The sequence below is a fragment of the Paramormyrops kingsleyae genome, chromosome 3, assembly GCF_048594095.1.
Source record: "Paramormyrops kingsleyae isolate MSU_618 chromosome 3, PKINGS_0.4, whole genome shotgun sequence".
Taxonomy (NCBI): Eukaryota; Metazoa; Chordata; class Actinopteri; order Osteoglossiformes; family Mormyridae; genus Paramormyrops; species Paramormyrops kingsleyae.
The window spans coordinates 4,497,810-4,515,798 of NC_132799.1; the positions used below are offsets into that span (position 1 = coordinate 4,497,810).

The window sequence follows — 17,989 nt, forward strand, 5'->3', positions numbered from 1 at the left end:
TTGGACTTCAGGTTCATCAAAATGAAAAGCTGAGGATCATGTCATGATCAGTGTTTAAACGCTTTTCCGTCCATATCAGTAGGCCCAATTTAGTGATCACATCACAATCCCTCTTATCTATTTCCATGACCATTGCATTTTCAAAACCTAAATTGACAATTAGTGTATTACCATAATAATTCAGTCACACTTCCCAAACCTCATCCACTGACAGACCTTATGTGACACTTTCACTAACATTTTGCTGATAGCACGTGCGACATTAACAGTGTGAAATGTGAAGAATTTATTTAGGTCTACTATTATGGTTCTAACTTTCACATCCAATTCCTGCTTTGTGTTTGACAGACCGCTTACAATTATCAGACCAAGTTCAGCAAAACATTTTCAAGCATCATCCTCCGAGTTTATTCCTTAGGTCTGTATGAAACATGAAAAAGGGAATTTTAATTTTAGGTAGAATCTTCCCGTGGTGAAACTTTTTCATGATCCTGTAATTAACGTCTAATTTACTATCGTCTTCTATTTCTTTATGATTCAGCCCAGCAATACAAATAAGCGATTGTCTGATTAAACACCTTTAAGTTTAAGTTTAAGTTTAAACACCTTTTAAGTTGAACTAACAAGAAGAAAGAAAATACAATGGTTTAACTTATCAGCATTATCAAATCAATCCCTACAAAAGGTATATCCTGCCCTGCTTTCCAATCCTGACCAGCCCGCTGATTCAAACACACTCCCCTCCCTCAAACGACACTGCATTAATTAATGCAATTAATATTAATGCAGTAGATTCTAGACATTGCATACGAAAAAATGAATATATCGCATTTTGATTGCACTACCTTTTTAGTATTCCTTGTTAAAAGGTAATATTACAAACGATTAATATTGCTGTATTAAAACTCTTTTTTTCTAAAGTCATTTATACAATGCAACATAAAATAATATAAAGTAAAGAATGTCATGGAGACGTCCTATGCTTCTTGATTCTAGATCACTGTGACCCCACTCTAATAAGCACAGACATTTTAGCGCCATGGTTCAGTGTATCCAGTGTGATAGGGAAGTGGTTCGGCTTGAGGCAGCTTCCCCCAGCATATTTGTTTTACGTGTCCACTACAGTAATTAGATGAGGTGGCCTCAATGGAGTGCTATTTTTGTGAGCTAAAAAGGGAAAAAATCACAGTAGTGTATTGAGCACTGTATTTAATACCAGACTTTCGAGCAGTAGGAATATATTTGACCCGCTGATTTTTGTTACATTCTCAGTGGAAAAGTCTGGTTATAAGTACAAGTTGTGGGTACAACAGCATCTCAGCTCAGTACAGTTATAAATCCCGATCAGTACCACATTGCGGCATGTACAAGGTGAACAATATAGAGCAAAATGATTTTGTGTTTATAAGATTCTATTGGCCCTGAGGTGATCTTGGGTCTAGCAACCTCTGTTACAGCATCCATGCACATTCTAAGCTGAGATGGAAAGGATTCATCTGGTAGATGTAGTTTTTTGTACAGTTGTTTTCTCTTTCCCTTAAACAATAGTACTTCTGAGTTTCGTTTAGGGGAATGCACTATGATTGCACAATAAACAGATTACTGCTCTTCTTTGGACATAGGTATGGTATAAAATAGTTCAGGTCAAATTTATAGTAAAGGGAAAAAAATGATTTTGGTGAAATGATTATGCCTTGGATCCTTATAACACTGTCGATACTGGGGAGTGGAATATGAAAATTACACTCCGCAATGTTAAGAAATTTAACACACAGATCAGGTGCAGTTTAATGTATGGGGTTACCCAGACTGATGCCCAGGGACTTCATCGCCACAGGTCAGCAACTTTTACCGCACAAGTCGATGGCTATATCATCATCAGCTCTGACCATGTTGATTTGCCTCTGATGTAGATAAATACAATCTGCAGGAACGCCCCTTGTGCATGTTGGATTTTAGGTGTGGGTGACTTTAGAGTAGCCCTATATACTTTCCCATCCATAATGACCTGAATCTAAACTGTGCAGAACGTGCAATGGAAATAAGATGGATGTGTTGCAGAATCATAAGACTTTGGCGCTAACGATGACACTTTGAACTATGAGATGTTACTGGCACACCAGTACTGATGAATTGATAAATAAATGGATGAACGAAACCAAATGTTATTATTATTATTGTTATATTTCAGTGTAATTAGTCTAAGATATCAGCTCATACACATTTCATAACTGATAATATGAGCATTTTAGTTATCTTTTGAAGTTGATTCTTTATTTGCAATTAGCACAATTATGAGTACAGGTATATTGGAATGCTTCTCTTCGCATATCTCATTTTGCTCTATTTTGAGAAATACGCACACATATATAACATACAGGCATACATACCTGCAAATTTCACATTTGTATACTCAGTCTACGAGCAGTTTATGGATGTAATGCATTTATGAAACGGAAAAAATTGAATCGCTTTTATAGCTTGTGAAGTATGAACCATGACGCTTCCTGTAACAGCGGGCTGTACGACAGCCATAAAGTCACGTGGCTGTAGTTTTAAGCATTCTCAGGCCCTGGTAGAGTTTAGCATTTATAGAAACTGATTACACGTAGCTAAAGGTGAACATGGCTGATGTGTCAGAAAGAACTCTACAAGTTGCAATACTCATTTCGTTTGCATCAGGATTCCTTGCTGGTTGGCAAGCGAACAGAATTAGAAGAAAGTTCCTAGACTGGAGAAAGAAAAGACTGCAGGATAAGCTGGCAGAAACACAGAAGAAGTTGGACTTGGCGTGACATGCTTGGATTTCATATGGATACAGAGACCGAGGTACTTATTCCTTTTATATGCGTAATCAACATCGTATTAGAAAAGACTTAAAGATCGCGCAAATTGCTGTAGATATTTGTTATTTTTAAATCGTGGGGTATTAGCAGAGAAGTGAGAACATCGATACGATAGAAGAAGCGTGCTAACATTTCTGTGTACTATGTCCCCAAACAAAAGTCTCATATTTTAAAGTTTGAAATACTGTACATAAATACAATTATTTAATCACAATTTTTATTTCATAGGCTGCGGACTGCCACCCGTCTCAAGTCATATCATGGAGTTCCTGGTCCAGTGGGTCCTAGCTGAGTGAAGGATCATCACCGAGTCTCCAGACAAGATGCTGAAAATACATGACGCACAGTATCGTTGAATACGTTCGGTATTTGGGAAGGACGCTGGTTCAAATCCCAGAGCCGGCATAGTGATTTCACCGCTGGGCCCTTGAATAAGGGCTTTAACCCCAAATACTCCACGGACTTCCTAACCCTGCCTTTGGATAGAAGCGTCTGCTAAATAAATGTAATGTTTTCTTAAATTGTATTTTAAGTACAAATAAAAATGTCGTTCTCTTATGCTGCAAGACAAACTGAATGAAATCAAGATGGACCGGTAAACCCTATTGCAATGTATGTCACAGGGGAAAATATTACAATTAAAAAGAGATGTAAAAGTAAAAAAAATAAAACCAATATTTTTGAACATTCATTCCAGGAATCTTTTGTACGGTTTTGAAGTACTCGCAAAAATGATGCATCCATTATTCAATATTTTTTTAATTTTTGGGGTTCTCAAGAATAACATTTCAAACTTAAAAAGTCAATTTTGTTGTCATATTTTGTTGTTGATTTAAATAATAACTAGCGCCCTAAATAATCAAAATCTGCACAACTTTCCGACAGAAGAAAGCAGATTGCAACAAAAATATTTAACCTTATTTAAAATGAACACAACTACATGCATTGGCTTCCTGCCCAGGATGCACCCAGCCCTGTGCTGTCCTTGACTGGCTCTGTCATGGCATGATAGCTCCAGGCCACCCTGATCAGGATAAGCGGTTATGGAAGATGGATAGATGGATGGATTTACACTTTACAGCTACACGCGTTCTAAATTTTCTTCCGTCGCACACCTGTTTTCACTTCCGTCGCAAACTATTGCGCACTAACTCGACAGCATTACGGCACTACCATAGAGAAATTAAACTAGAGAAGCAATATTTTACGTGTCCGGACCAAGCTCGAACGGGGCCGAATTCATTAAATTTTAAGAAAATAAATCATGATTTATAAAACTGATTATTGGAGCTGACACATCTGGTCTTTCTGGGGTGCAGTTCCCGCTATAGTGACAATAATAACATCTAGTACATGTACGATCTCTATGTTTGATGGGCGGTGAGGTTTGTTACTCCGTGTCGCCGACTTTACCTCCGCACTGTATCTTAGCGACTGAATACCGGCGTCTGACTACTTTTCCTAAATCAAAATAACATAGGATCACGCTTTTTCTGTCGTTGAATTCAGATGCCACCGAAGAAGAGGGGACCGTTGCAAACAGTACAAAGGGACACTGATGGCATTAAAAAACAAGTGCGTTTTTAAAATCATATTTACATTTTATTAATAGGGTACGCGGTTATAAGATGAATGATGTCATTATAATTTGGCTATTTACCTATTCAGTCACAGTACATCTAAAAGACGTAAAATGACATTAAAATTATAGCTATTTAGATTGCTAGAATATGTTCAGGTGGCTAGTTATCTGGATAGAATGCTTCAACAAGCGTTTATTTAGTTCAGTTTAATTTAGACAGTTTCAAATTAAGATGATCTAGATGTTGAAAGTAATAGCAGATAGCCACACACCAAAGATCATTTAGGTGGATAATAAAACATGTTTACGCAAGTGAAAAGTAAATTCTGTCTCATTGAATTACCTTAGTAATACCTAGTAATTACTGAGTCACAACTGAAGAACAAATAATGATATGGGGCTATTATTGTAGCAAAATTATTTGCAAATGTGTATAGAGAGTCAAAGAATTTGCAAATACATAACTACGTACTTGTAAATATGTACAGGAATCTGTAAATGTGTATTCCGAATCAGATTCGTATGCTTAATGATATTTGCAAGTGTGCTGAGATTTGTAGGCCTACTTGTATAGACAAATCTGTAAATGCGTGCATAGACCTGAAAATGCGTATAGGTGCACATGGGTATTAATGGCTAAAAAGTCTAAGTATTTTACTCCAAGAACTGTACATACCGACAAGCCATCAGTTACAACTCAGGAGGACCTCTCAATTGGCTGTCTTTTTTCACGTGTTTTTGCTACACTTCTGCCACGACAGATCTGCTAATGTGTGTGGGGATTTGTCAGTGTGTGGAATGTTTCAAGGGTTTAGGGCTGTCCTACTGGCAAGCTTTTGAGGGCTTACGTGTGGAACACCATGACAGGGTGACAGGGGCCCTAAAAGCAATTAGAACATAACTGGTTTGGTCTGGGTTCGGAGCCCAATCTCTCTAGAGGTGTCCCTGATCCCGTCACCGGTCAACGACAATGCCATTGCAAATAATTGTTTATTGTGTAGATTGAGCTAATGCAATTTTATTTTTCATGGACTTCAATCTCTTCCCATTCCAAGGTGGACAGTTTGGTCCGGGAGGTGAAACAGCTGAATGTGGATACGGAAGATTCCAGGCTGACAGAAGCTTCACAGAGGTATTAGCATGATGTAGACATGGATGTTTCTCCATGACAAAACGCAACCTACGGATGCTGCTGGGGATATAGGAGCTACTGTTGGTTGAAACTCCAGTTAAGCCATTATTGTCACTAATCTTTCACCCTACCTTATCTTCGAACAGGTGCAGCCAGCTTCTGAAGTCTGTTGAGGAGACAATGAGGACTCTGAAGAAGCTGACCAAAGTAGGTGTCTCAAGTCGTCTTCTCTGGAATCACGAGCACTATGGCACCCTCTAAAGGTGTGGCTTGCTTTTTTTTTTACCCTAACTTGCATATCACCGTGTTGTACCGCGTTTTATTGTGAAAAGGCAGACGAACCTGCACCGGTGGGAAACTACGACCAAAGGAAGCTGGACGAAGAGAAGAGACTGGAGACGATGCAGAAGCAGCTGCTGTCCCTCTCAGCCATGGCGTCTCCTGCGCAGAAAGTAGATTCCAGGTGCGTCATAAGCAAAGAGAATGTTCAAAGCCAAAGCGCGACGAACATGGGTTGTTTATATTCTCAGTTGTCTCATGATATCTTCTTCTCATTTGACCATGTCTAAGACTTTCTTAAGTACTTCGCAGTTGCCGGTCAGATCCTTGGAAAATGGCTACGAGGTGCTTTCAAAAGTCTGAGAGACGGCGACAGTCGCTGTCGTCTTCAGCAGATCCCTTCATCTCCTTTGTTCAGAAATCAAGCGGGATCTTCTGGGACGGAGGATGATGAAGGAGAAGAGGCGGAAAGTGAAGAGGAGGATGACGACGAAGATGAAGAAGATGATGACGAAGAGCAGGCAGAAAAACAAACACCTAAAAAAGACACAGCCTGTTTTATTGTTCTCAGTGCATTTAAAGGCGAGCAAGATGGTGACTTGACAGTTCAGGTAAAGCCTAGGTAAATGAAACATATGAAGCACGGACAGCCATGTAAGTTGTGTGGAAAAATGTGTCTTTTCATTTTTAACAGAAGGGTGAGATCCTGCGCATTCTAAGCAGGAACCCAGATGGCTGGTGGCTCGCTAGGAATGCAGAAGGCAGAAAGGGTCTTGTCCCTAAAACCTTCTTAAAGGTGAGAGAACCTCCTCTTCACTTTAACCAACTTTATAGCTTTCTGTAATTTTTAGGTCATATGCAGGAAAATGTAATTGTAGATTTTAATATGAATGGCTTACACCTGTTAAATTGTGACAGAAAGAACTATAATCAGGTATTTGTGGAATTGACCAGTAAAGTGCTTATTTATATACACAGAAACAAATGATTTTCAGTCAATATGTAGACTTGGAGTAAAAATAGCATCCTCTCAGGTGCATCAGGAGGAGGAGGAGGAAGAAGAGGACGAAGAAGACTCTGACACGGGAGAAGAGAGTGATGAGGCGATGGATGAAGAGTCTGCAACAAACCAGAGGTGCGCATTTCCTGTCCCAACACTAGATGGAGTCACATACAAAATGAAGCACTTGAGCTCAGCTGAAGCACTCCAACCTCGAGAGTGAATTGTTATTAGTTAAAACATGGAAATCAGTACTCTAAAGGTTAGCAGAATTTATCTCTTTTTTTTTTTGCAGAAGCTGTCAGTCTAATTGGGATACTGTAAGAAAAGCAATCACAGAGGTGGGTAAGATGGAGTAGGTGGAAACAGTTCTAGAGGTGCTGCTCCATGCATATAGTAACCAAAGTCTACTGTACTTAACAATTGACCATTGTAACAGACATTGCGTGATGAAAACAAAAGATTTTTCAGAATGCAAAAAGATAAAACAAATGAGGGGCATGGTTTTCGCTGTAAGTATTGTGTAAATAACAGTACAAGATTGCTTATGACAGTTAGGTGCTGTTTCATATTAAAAGCTGTTCAGAGGCACCTCGAGTGTCCCAGTGTCACTGTTACAGACAGTTAGTAGGAGCTGCCGCCAGGACACATTTTTCACATGTTTCCGTTAACAGATCAGCGCCACTGACGTGCTGGCGGCCATGGGTGCCATCCCCGCGGGCTTCAGGCCGTCCACCCTGTCGAAGCTGCTTGCCGAAGGTGAGAGATCAGATTCGTACCATGGAGATAAGTTGAGGTTTGGCTCTTTCATTTATTTTATCCAGTTCCTGTATTGCTCTGTCTTGTCTTTTAGTGATTCTCAAACCAGTCCTGAGGAACCGCTAGACAGTCCACATTTTTGCTTTCTCCCAGAGAGCAAAATCATGGACTATCTGGGGATCGCAGAGGACTGGTTTGAGAAACACTTTTTTACTGCACTCCTGTTTTGTCCCACATTGTACTGTTGTTTGTCCTGTTGTCAGCGCATGCGCGTGTTCCATCCCCTGCAACTGTGGCACAAGAAATTCATGGGTTCCCTGGAACCCATCACAAAAAAACCTGAAACTTGATATTGAAACTACTTGACCCATGAGACATGACCATTGTGTCAGGTGGCTTGTTTCGTGATTGATGCAAACAAGAAAATTCACTTTTTAAAGACTTTATTCAGGTATTTATTTTAATTAAACTCCTTCACTGACCCAGGAGGTTTTCTTGAACTGGCTTTCTGACGGAGTTTGAACTTCCAAAGACATGGTTAGAATTTCAGGCCCCAGCTGGGGTCGTCAGTCTGCACTTCAGGCGGCACTTTTTTAACGGATCTACCCCCATGTTGCCCATGGCAACGGTGACACGTGCAGACGGTCACTGCGCGAACTGCTCTCGCCTCCGCTGGCATGCACACACGCTTCACTCGGACCTGCAATTCACTGCCTGGGGGGTGTGTTCACGTCATTATTCGCATTTATCAGTGTTGTGGAAGAGCGGCGTCTTTAGGCAGTGCACCCCCCAGATGGACGATTGGATTTCATCTTGGCTGTGGCGTTCCTCAGATTTTTTCCAGGCATCGCATTTGATCATATTTCTAGCAAAGTTTTTGCGTCGTTGACGAATAGAACACATTCGTAACCCATATTCTTCATTAAAATTATGCAAAAACATCAGACACGGTCGACTGTGGCTCTGCGGGTTAGGACTCTTTGCCCCTGATACTATGCTCATTTATGAAGTGAAAATCATTTACATTTCACTGGACCACTGATGCCATCGCATGTCCTAAAAACATGAACACTGCTTGTGGTTTCAGGAAGTACCTACAGGAGCAGCTGCTTCATCCAGCCAGAACTGAGTCAGTCTCAGCTTGTCTTCAAAGATCTTTTCTGGAATCCAGATACAGGAGGTGTACGTACCTGTCGAGCTTTACAGCTATTTTTGCTTATTTTGTAATTCAGTTTAAGCCATGATCAAGTTACTTGGAAACACAGAAAACAAAAAACGGAAAGATAGTTGCTATAATCTTTTCTAAACTGGTTACGGTTCCTTTGAAAGCTCACCTGACAAAACAAGTAATGCAGCTTGCAAGTTTGCATTTTTTCGCCAGTTGGAGGGTAAAGGTTGAGGTAGTTAATGATCATTATCTTGCTGTTTGGCCTTCCTTGGCTCTACTCATTCCATTGGACTCCTAAACCCCCTTCTGATAGACATGGAGTGTTTGCAGCCATTATAAATAGACAGCCTGCTGACGTTATTACTCTACACAGGTCCGGCCCAGGATCTCTAGGATCTCCCTGATGTTGACCTTGTGGAGCTGCAGAATGATCCCAACCCCTGGGGTTGGGGTACAGGTCCTCAGCAGACACGTGCGCCTCTGCGTATTCGATGGCATCAAGGTCGGTGAGCTCATCGGTGGACAGCCACAAGCTCTTAGAGAAGATCAGATTATTCATTAGGGAATTCATGGGCACATTGTGTACGTGTTGAAATTTTATCGTAAATCTTCATTTTCAGAATGCCTCATTCTTCAATTGTTCTTGTCATTCTCTTGCCAGTCACTAGGGGGCAGAGACAAACATGCACACAAGCAAATGGCTTTCTAAAAGATGGCTTTTGTGTTTTTGATGGGACCTCTGTTGTGCTTTGCATGGTTTGCTGCACAGGAATAAGGACGTTTTTGTTTATCTCTTAAGTAAATACATGCACTGCACTCCTGTTCCTGGTCAGCCAGTCAGAAGTATTGTTGACTCCAGGTCAGGTTCCATGGCTGTGGGTGTGAATACAATCCCGGCTTGAAGAGTTTGTGTGTTTTTCCCATGTTCATCCCCTACTTGTGCCCTGGGTTTTAAAGAGAAAAAAGTCAGACACAGGAATGATATAACTTAAAAAAAATATTCAGGGTGAATGTCTGTGTTTTCTGAACACCTGTGTGCACAAATGGTAAATGGACTGCATTTATATAGCGCTTTTCTACTCCTACGAGTACTCAAAGCGCTTTACAATTCATGCCTCACATTCACCCATCCACACTCTGCCATCCAAGGCGCCAACCTGCACACCGGGAGCAATTTGGGGTTCAGTGTCTTGCTCAAGGACACTTTGACGGGGTCAGGAGGAACCAGGGCTCGAACCGGCAACCCTCAAGTTGCCGAACAATAGCACTACCTCCTGTGCCACCATCTTCCCCCTTACCTTTAGCAGCTGTGTGTTTCCTGACTCCAACCTTGACTCCAACCTTGACTCGCTTAGTGAACAGAGCAATCAGATCCATGGTGCCACAATCATCTTAATGTATTCGTGACTGGACTCGTACTCAAGTCACAAATTTGATGACTTGTGTCTCAACTTGGCAAAACTGATGGAAAGACTTGGACTCGACTTGGACTTGAGGGTAAATGACTTGGACCTGCCAAAGAATGACTTGTTCCTACCCCGATAGAAGCCAGTAAACTGGACAATAAACAGGACTACATCCGACTCCAGCGGTCTACCTAGCTTAAGTTCGGAGACTGCCCTGTTTTGCACATGGTTCAGCGGTGGCGTCCCGGACAACGGAATACAGATAACCGGCTTGCTAATGTTTTGTTCAGATAGAAACGCAGCTGTGTCCTATAGACCCAAGGAGGGGGATTGTGTGTCTGCATCAACACAGAATGGTGTAGGAAAGCTGTGCTGGTCTCTAGTTACTGCTCACCGCTGCTGGAGTTTGTGACTGTTAGACCATTTATTTACCACGCGAATTCACCACCATGCTTATAGTCGCGGTATAATGCCAACCAGCGCTAACGCAGACAGTGTGCTTTACGGAGCCATCAGCGAGCTCCAAAACGCCCACCCAGATGCACCGTTTATTGTCGCCGATTTCAACCACGCACATCTCAAGTCAGTTCTCCCTGAATTTCATCAGTATGTGATGACTGGTGATGAACATTCTGGACTGTGTTTACACAAACATCGCTGGTGCGTATCATGAAGCAGATGAAAACCTGCCCCCCCAGGAGCCATCTCTGCGCTTCCGGACTGTTTTGAGCACACTGACTGGGACATGTTTAGGGAAGCTGCAACCTACAGCGCTCTACACGGTGTTGGTGACTGGCTACATCAGCAAGGGCATCGATGATGTTACTGTTTCCATCACACGCCCCAACCAGAAACCACGGATGACTGCAGAGGTGCACGCGCTGCTGAGAACCCGAGACACTGCCTTCAGGTCCGATGACAAGGCTGCCCTGAGAACAGCAAGGGCCAACCAGTCCCGGGCCATCAGAGCGGCAAAGCGTGCACATGCTCAGAGAGTCCACGGCCACTTCCAGCACACTGGGGACGCAAGACCCAAGTAGCAGGGCATCCGGCCCATCGCCAACTACAGGACATCTCCATCCTCCCTTCCACATGCGCTGAAACACTTCTACGCCCAGTTTGAAGCTCACAATAACACAGGAGAGGAAGAACACCCCACCCCCCAACGGCCAGGTGCTCCGTCTGGCCACGGCTGATGTGAGGAGAATTCTGCTCAGAGTCAACCCACGGAAGGCCACTCAACCAGACGACATTCCTGGTCGTGTGCTCAGGGGAGGTGCGGACCAGCTGGCAGATGTCCTAACAGACATCTTCAATATCTCTCTGAGCACCACTGTTGTTCCAACGTGCTTCTAATCCAGCACCATCATCCCCGTGCCAAAGAAATTCCCCAGGGCTGTGTGCTCAGTCCTCTGCTATTCACACCGTTAACCCACAACTGCTCAAAGTACATCATCAAGTTTGCTCCATCACCGAGAAAGCCTAGCAGAGTTTCTATTTCCTGCAGAGACTGAGGAGAGCGCACCCCCCCCCCCCCCCAATACTCACCATACTCTACAGAGGGACTATAAAGAGTATCCTGTGTAGCTGCATCATGGCTTGGTACGGGATCTGCACTGCATCGGATCGCAAGCCCCTACAGAGGATAGCGAGGACAGCAGACATTTACACGCCATGCTGCTTCCGCAAAGCCACCAGCACTGTGGGCGACCCCACACACCCCTCCAACACCCTCTTCTCCCTCCTTCCATCTGGCAAAAGGTTCCGTAGCATACAGGAAAGGTTCCGTAGCATACAGGCTATCACTGCCAGGATGGGAAACAGTTTCCTCCCTCAGGCCATCAGACTCCTGAATCAGAACTGAATCATAAATTGCACCCACACACACACTCCTGAACAGAACTTGTTCCATTAATTATTTATTTATTCTCTATTCTCTTGCATTTTTTGCACACTTCAGCTGCTAGAGTATATACCTGTCACAATACTGTACTCATTCAAAATGATACTGTTACTGCTTTTGTCCACTGCACTGTATGTTGACTTCTGTAACATTGTGTCTTGGTGTTTATCTTGCAGTCTCTCTCTCTCTTTGCTCTCCTTGCATTCTGTATAGTTCTGCCCTGCCTGCACTTGTGTAGTCTTATGTTGCACACTGGAGGAACAATGTTTCGTGTCTCTGTGTGCTGTGTATTTGGCTGAAGTGAAAATAAGCCTACTTGCCTTGTCTTGACTTGACTTGACTTACCTGACAGCATCCCTCAGCTATCATGTGCACACTTGTGAAGGACTGCAGTCAAATTTTAAGTGTATCAGTGCAGTCCTGGTATCCTCTTTTCGCTGAGTGTAAGAGAGAGACATTGATGCCATTTCCTGCTGTGAGCTCCATACGTTACATCAGATGAAGGTAAATGAGGAAACAGTGAAATGATCATCTTTCTTTCTGTAGGTACTGAGTAATATCCACACAGTCAGAGCAAATGCTGGTCAAAAGAACCAAAAAACCTGGACCTTTTCTCCAAGGGTACGATGTTCTTTCTATGTATTTCTCTTTTGCTGGCTTTAAAAAGATTGAATTCAGTTAGCGCAAGCCCTGCCGTGTGTGTGTGTGTGTGTGTGTGTGTGTGTGTGTGTGTGGATTACATTTATATTACATTGTGGGGACCAAATGTCCTTGTTAATTTGACATTATGGAGAGCTTTTTTCAGGTCCCCACAAAGATCTAAAACTAAAAACGCCAAAAGCCTTTTATTTTGTTTGGTTACACCTGTGTGTGTGTGTGTGTGTGTGTGTGTTTGTGCGTGTGTGCGTGTGTGCGTGTGCGAGCGGGTTTACCTACACAATGTCCCCATAACGTGATAAATATCCGTTTTTTTTCCCTTATGGGGACCAGGAAAAATCGGTGACTGCTATGAAAAAACTAAAAATGCAAAAACTCTTGTATTTTGTTAGGTTACTTATGGTTATGGTTAGGGCAGGGTGGGGGTTAAGGTTGTCATAGTTAGCGTTAGCATCTTTCCCATTGAAATGAATGAACGGTCCCCATAAGGATATGTTTACCCTACATGTGCGTGTGTGTGTGTGAATTACACAGACAACTGGTATCCTGCCCAGTCTGTTGGATGGAAACTGTTTCATAAGGAGCGACTGCCAGTCCTCTGAAGTGGGGATCCTGTTTGAACTGGGCGTGACCTACATTCGGAACGTGAGTCCCCTGCGTGGACGTGGTCCTGCCGCAGTCTCTCAGCCGGCTTCTTTTTAACATGAGCAGCTCTGCTTTTTCTGTGCGCCGAGAGGCCAGCAGGATAACGTAACAGATTATATTCACTATTATTGAATATATCGCAAATAAAAAGCCTGATAGGTAAGTCGGGGAGCTTTGCAGTGCTGTGTGAGCTTTAGCTGATAGTTGTGATCCCTCCGCTTCTGGGTTCCAGTCCACAGGCGAGAGGGGCGACCTCAGCTGCGGCTGGGCCTTCCTTGGGCTATTCGATGTGAGCGGGGTGCCCATCCCACACAGGTACGCCCTGAGGCCCCTCCCTTACAGGATTCCTGTCATATTAACCATACTTTATATTGTTTTGTTTTTTTTTTTTAAACATAATCCGAACAGTGATTGATCGTCTCATTCATTACTATTAATTTTCTGTCCTTGCCTTTGATTTGTTACGTGTTTTACAACACAATAAAAGAAATGGAAAACTGTGCCTAATTCACTCAGTGGCCACTTTATGAATTAGACTTTCTCGTTAACGCAGATAGCCTGCTACTCCAAAAATACCTCGTTAATGAGAGTGGTCAGTCTCATCAAAGCTAACAGGAAAGCCAGAAGGGGAAAATGACATCTCAGTATCAGGATTAATAGAATGGCTCTTCTGAACACACAACTACCCTTGAAATGGTTACTTACTAGGTGTATCTCATGAAGTGCTGACTGAGTGTACGATTTTGATCGGAATCTATTTATACATTTGGTAAGACCTGTGTTCTTCAGGCATATTTACCTCCTGTATCATGTTAACGTGCTTTTTAACCTGCCTTTGCAGGACATATGAGCTTACCATCCATGGAGGGACTCCCTATGAAAAAGATGTTGATGTGGACCCTTCAATTAACAGGAGAGGTTGGATCTGATTGGCTAATAAGTTGATGATGCTGGGTTGCATGGTATGGCTGTGGGGGAGGGGGGTGAGGGGCAGGGGCTTCTCAGTAAAATGGGGTATTGCATTCACATAACCTGAAGAGATGTTCAATAGTCAAACTGTCTCTTAAAAAAATCGTTTAGCAATCTGAAAAAGAGAAAATTAAATGATGAACATATAATCCTTCTACAAACATTGTATACTTACGCCCATCCACCAGGGCGCGGCACTGGAGGTGAAAGAGAGGGGTGTAGCAAAAAATGACACTCATAATGGGAAGGAATGTGGCCGGTGCTGAAAAACACAACATGTATTCCATATGAATGCAGCGTAAAGGAGAAACACATGGAGAGTAAGCTGCTCTCCTGCCAAAGATGCTCCCCTAAAGCAGTGTTTCCCAATCTGGTCCTTGGGGACCCCCAGTCGGTTCATGTTTTTGCTCCCACCGAGCTCCCTACCAGACGGTCCACATTTTTGCTCCCTCCCATTCCCCGGTCCCCGAGGCTGCTCTGAGAACAGCAAATGCATTCCGCCCAGCTGCCAGCGCCCCAAGGATTGGATTGGGAAACACTGCCCTAAAGAATTTGACATTTTTTCAGTGTGGGCTGTGGTTCCAATGATGACTCATGGCATCTATACATCTATTGTGAAAAAAGAAACAGGCCAAAAATAACCCCCGTCATCCTGGTACAGCTATGGGAAGCATGTTGCACCAGATGCTGATCTCCCGGAAACAACCCAAACTCATCGTGAAGCTCCGCTCTCCCAGCAACAGCACCAGGGCCTCCCTGAAGTACGTTCATCTCCACTACATGCAGCCCCAGCAAACATTACTGTAGCAAGTCCTCCTCACCCGCTGCCAGTGCATCCATTGGCATCATCGCTTCAGAGCTTTCTAGCTTTCTGAGGAAGCCCTGCAGTGATGTCAGTCTTCCTGTTTCTGCCTCAGCCTCCTGCCTGACACCCTGATCTTCAGCTCGAGTTCTGTGCCCCTGCTAGCCCTCTACAGGCAGGTCCTTGCCGACGCGCTTCTCAGGGACCGCCTGACCATGCAGAATGCAGGTAACTGCACGTTTGAGGCATTTTCATTCGCTACCTTCCTTCTGCGTGACTCTGTTGTGAAGGATTCCCATAATGTCTCTATACTACATGATATCCCAAACATGGATGGCCATTCAGGAGTAATGATAGTTCAAAAGCATCTTGGGTTTTAGTGTCCAATTCTGGGTCAGCTCACTGACAGAATGTCGGATGCTGAGCGTAGATATTGGCACACAGATGCTGCAGACACAAAAATGCACAGATGCACGTTCTGTAAAGGGAATTCTACTCCCACAGATCTTATGTGCAGCCCAGTCTTAGCGACATTCCCCCACATTCTGGATCACACGGATCTTCTGGATGCTTTAAGGGTGAGTTTTTGGCCCTGGGGACAAGCATTTAATCCTCCTTTATATCCCTCATCTTAAAATAGCTTTGAGTTAAATTTTTTATAACAAATATTCAGTTTCAGCTTATTACTAAAGACTTTCCGAAAGGGCTTAACAAAAGATTGAGTCAGAACAATACAAGCCGGTTTTCAGGTGTTCAAGACAGGTGTTTATTAAATACATTACAAATAAATCATAGCAACACATGCAGGCGGTACTGAAGTTATGGTTGTGCAAGCGAGCATGAGGCGAGATGGTCAGAGATCTGCAGTTGCTAGGCTCAGCTTGTGTCATTCATGTCACGATATTCATTTTGCAGTTAGATGCCATGAGTGTCCCATGTGCATAATTGAGACGGGAATTGCTAATGAATGGATCTGTAAGGTGTTTCTGTTTATACGCATGGCTGCAGGGCACTTGGGCTGAAAAAGAGGGCGCCCTCCGGAGATCAGAGAAGGTATGACAAGCTTTGGAGCCTTGCCGAAGGCAGACCTGGGATGTAAATGGTCACACCCATTCTCCTTATTCCTCTCCCACCCCCACATCTTGCCCATGGACAGAGGGACCCGGAGCTGCTGAAGGGCCTGTTTGTGCGGGTGTACCTGGACAGGATCTTCCCCCTCCTGCATTCCGCTCGGCTGCCGGCGCCCCAGTGGGCCGACGAAGAACGGGAGGGCACGCGCTGGGGCGTCATGTTCGGCGGCACAGAGCGGGACGCCGCTCAGGGAGACGCGGGGCTGGCCACCCTCCTCGCCGCCGATGCTGCCCAGGAGGCCTTCGACATCACCCAGGTCACCTACGACTTCCTGGCCTCCGCCAGAAGGGGTGTGGCTATCACTTAAGCCAACTCTTGGCAGGGATAAGTGCTTGAAGGTTTTACATTTGCATTATTTTGTATTGTTTTTAATAAAGCTCTTTGCACAGATTGTATGCAGTTGTTATCCCTAGCAAGATAAAAGTAAAAAATCTGTGATATTTTCACGCAGATTGCTTGTACCTTGTCTCTCAAAGTCTGAACCAGGTTGCATAATTCTGAAGAAAATAAGTGTCCCTTGTCTATGAAAGTATTCTGTGAAGTCCATTGATGCTTGAGGGAGGGGAATTCGGACCACCTTTGGGGGTAATTGCACCAAATCCAGTAGTCCTAGAAAAGTGCCGTAAATGCGAGTAGAAAAGAGGCTGGATGCTCCAGTGTGCATTTTACAGGCGCAGGCTGCTGGTTTTTATGAGAAGGCAGGACTGGTGCCCAGCAGTGCAGACACGCCCCTTCAAAGTGCAATGCTGACTGAGACTGAAGCTAATGATAGCACCTTGCATTTTCTCTTTTAATTTTCCACGTCCCTGTGTCCTCCAGCAGCCCTGCACGTTTCACCAGCAGTCGTGCAAATCAAGCGTGAACAATAAGGAGCAGATGTTATGCAGAAGTCCTGTGTCAAGCCTTACGTCAGAACCGACCGATAAACTTAGATGCCGGACGAACGTGCCTATCTTCACCGAAATGCGCAGTCATAGTTCGCCTGTTGGCACTCTGAGGTAGCCGACATTTCTCAGTGACATCAATACCCTGCTCATCTCGTTAATGAGATTCATTGCACTGAACCAAGGAATCCACTGTCAACCGGCAAGACTTTACTAGTGGTAGAATCTAACGTCTGAGATGGTGCATCTAACTCCAGTGTTACTCCAAACTTTCTGCAGGAGTTCTGTTTCCCAGAAACGTTATTTATGGTTCCTAAAGGTGTCCTTCTGAAACACGGATTTTGGGATTTAACCTGGTAGGCTGAGAGGAGGGGATTGGGGATGGACAGCTCACCATATCTCCCCCCCCCATCACCATCGGTATTTACTCTGAAGGTGTCCCTGCGCTTTTTCGCCTTTTGTTTGCCAAGCAAGTGCTGCTATGTCAAAGGTTATTTGGTTTGTTCACGGTACAACAGCTGGGCTCGCTGTGGGGGTTGAAGTACAGTCTCGCGATGGTGGTTCCTTATCCGTCGCTTTAGATACGCTTCTCATTGAAAAGACATATTTCGCTCCCCGTCAGGCAGTGGCGTGTGGGCCTGGCCTCGCAGCCTCACAGCCTCATAGCCTCGCAGCCTCGCAGCCTCATAGCCTCGCAGCCTCACAGCCTCGCAGACCCACAGCCTCATAGCCTCGCAGCCCCGCAGCCCCGCAGCCTCACAGCCCCGCAGCCTCGCAGCCTCACAGCCTCGCAGGCCCACAGCCCCACAGCCTCGCAGCCTCACAG

General features: G+C 44.1%; 2 protein-coding genes across 2 annotated transcripts; both read left to right on the plus strand.

The window, feature by feature from the left end:
• The first annotated feature begins 2,542 nt into the window (after window positions 1-2,542).
• LOC140588161 (mitoregulin) lies at window positions 2,543-3,531 on the plus strand. Its single transcript, XM_072709455.1, has 2 exons — window positions 2,543-2,829; window positions 3,075-3,531. Exon 1 carries the CDS (start codon window positions 2,625-2,627, stop codon window positions 2,793-2,795), a length of 171 nt encoding a protein of 56 aa, XP_072565556.1. The 5' UTR covers window positions 2,543-2,624; the 3' UTR covers window positions 2,796-2,829; window positions 3,075-3,531.
• A 474-nt stretch (window positions 3,532-4,005) lies between these two features.
• Window positions 4,006-16,670, plus strand: nphp1 (nephronophthisis 1). The gene is made up of 21 exons (XM_023796385.2): window positions 4,006-4,231; window positions 4,356-4,421; window positions 5,484-5,560; window positions 5,707-5,767; window positions 5,893-6,023; window positions 6,258-6,450; window positions 6,534-6,635; window positions 6,874-6,974; window positions 7,135-7,180; window positions 7,514-7,598; window positions 8,686-8,780; window positions 9,140-9,268; window positions 12,622-12,696; window positions 13,267-13,377; window positions 13,610-13,692; window positions 14,219-14,295; window positions 15,008-15,107; window positions 15,264-15,376; window positions 15,653-15,726; window positions 16,157-16,201; window positions 16,305-16,670. Exons 1-21 carry the CDS (start codon window positions 4,220-4,222, stop codon window positions 16,584-16,586), a joined length of 2,058 nt encoding a protein of 685 aa, XP_023652153.1. The 5' UTR covers window positions 4,006-4,219; the 3' UTR covers window positions 16,587-16,670.
• The last annotated feature ends 1,319 nt before the right edge of the window (window positions 16,671-17,989 follow it).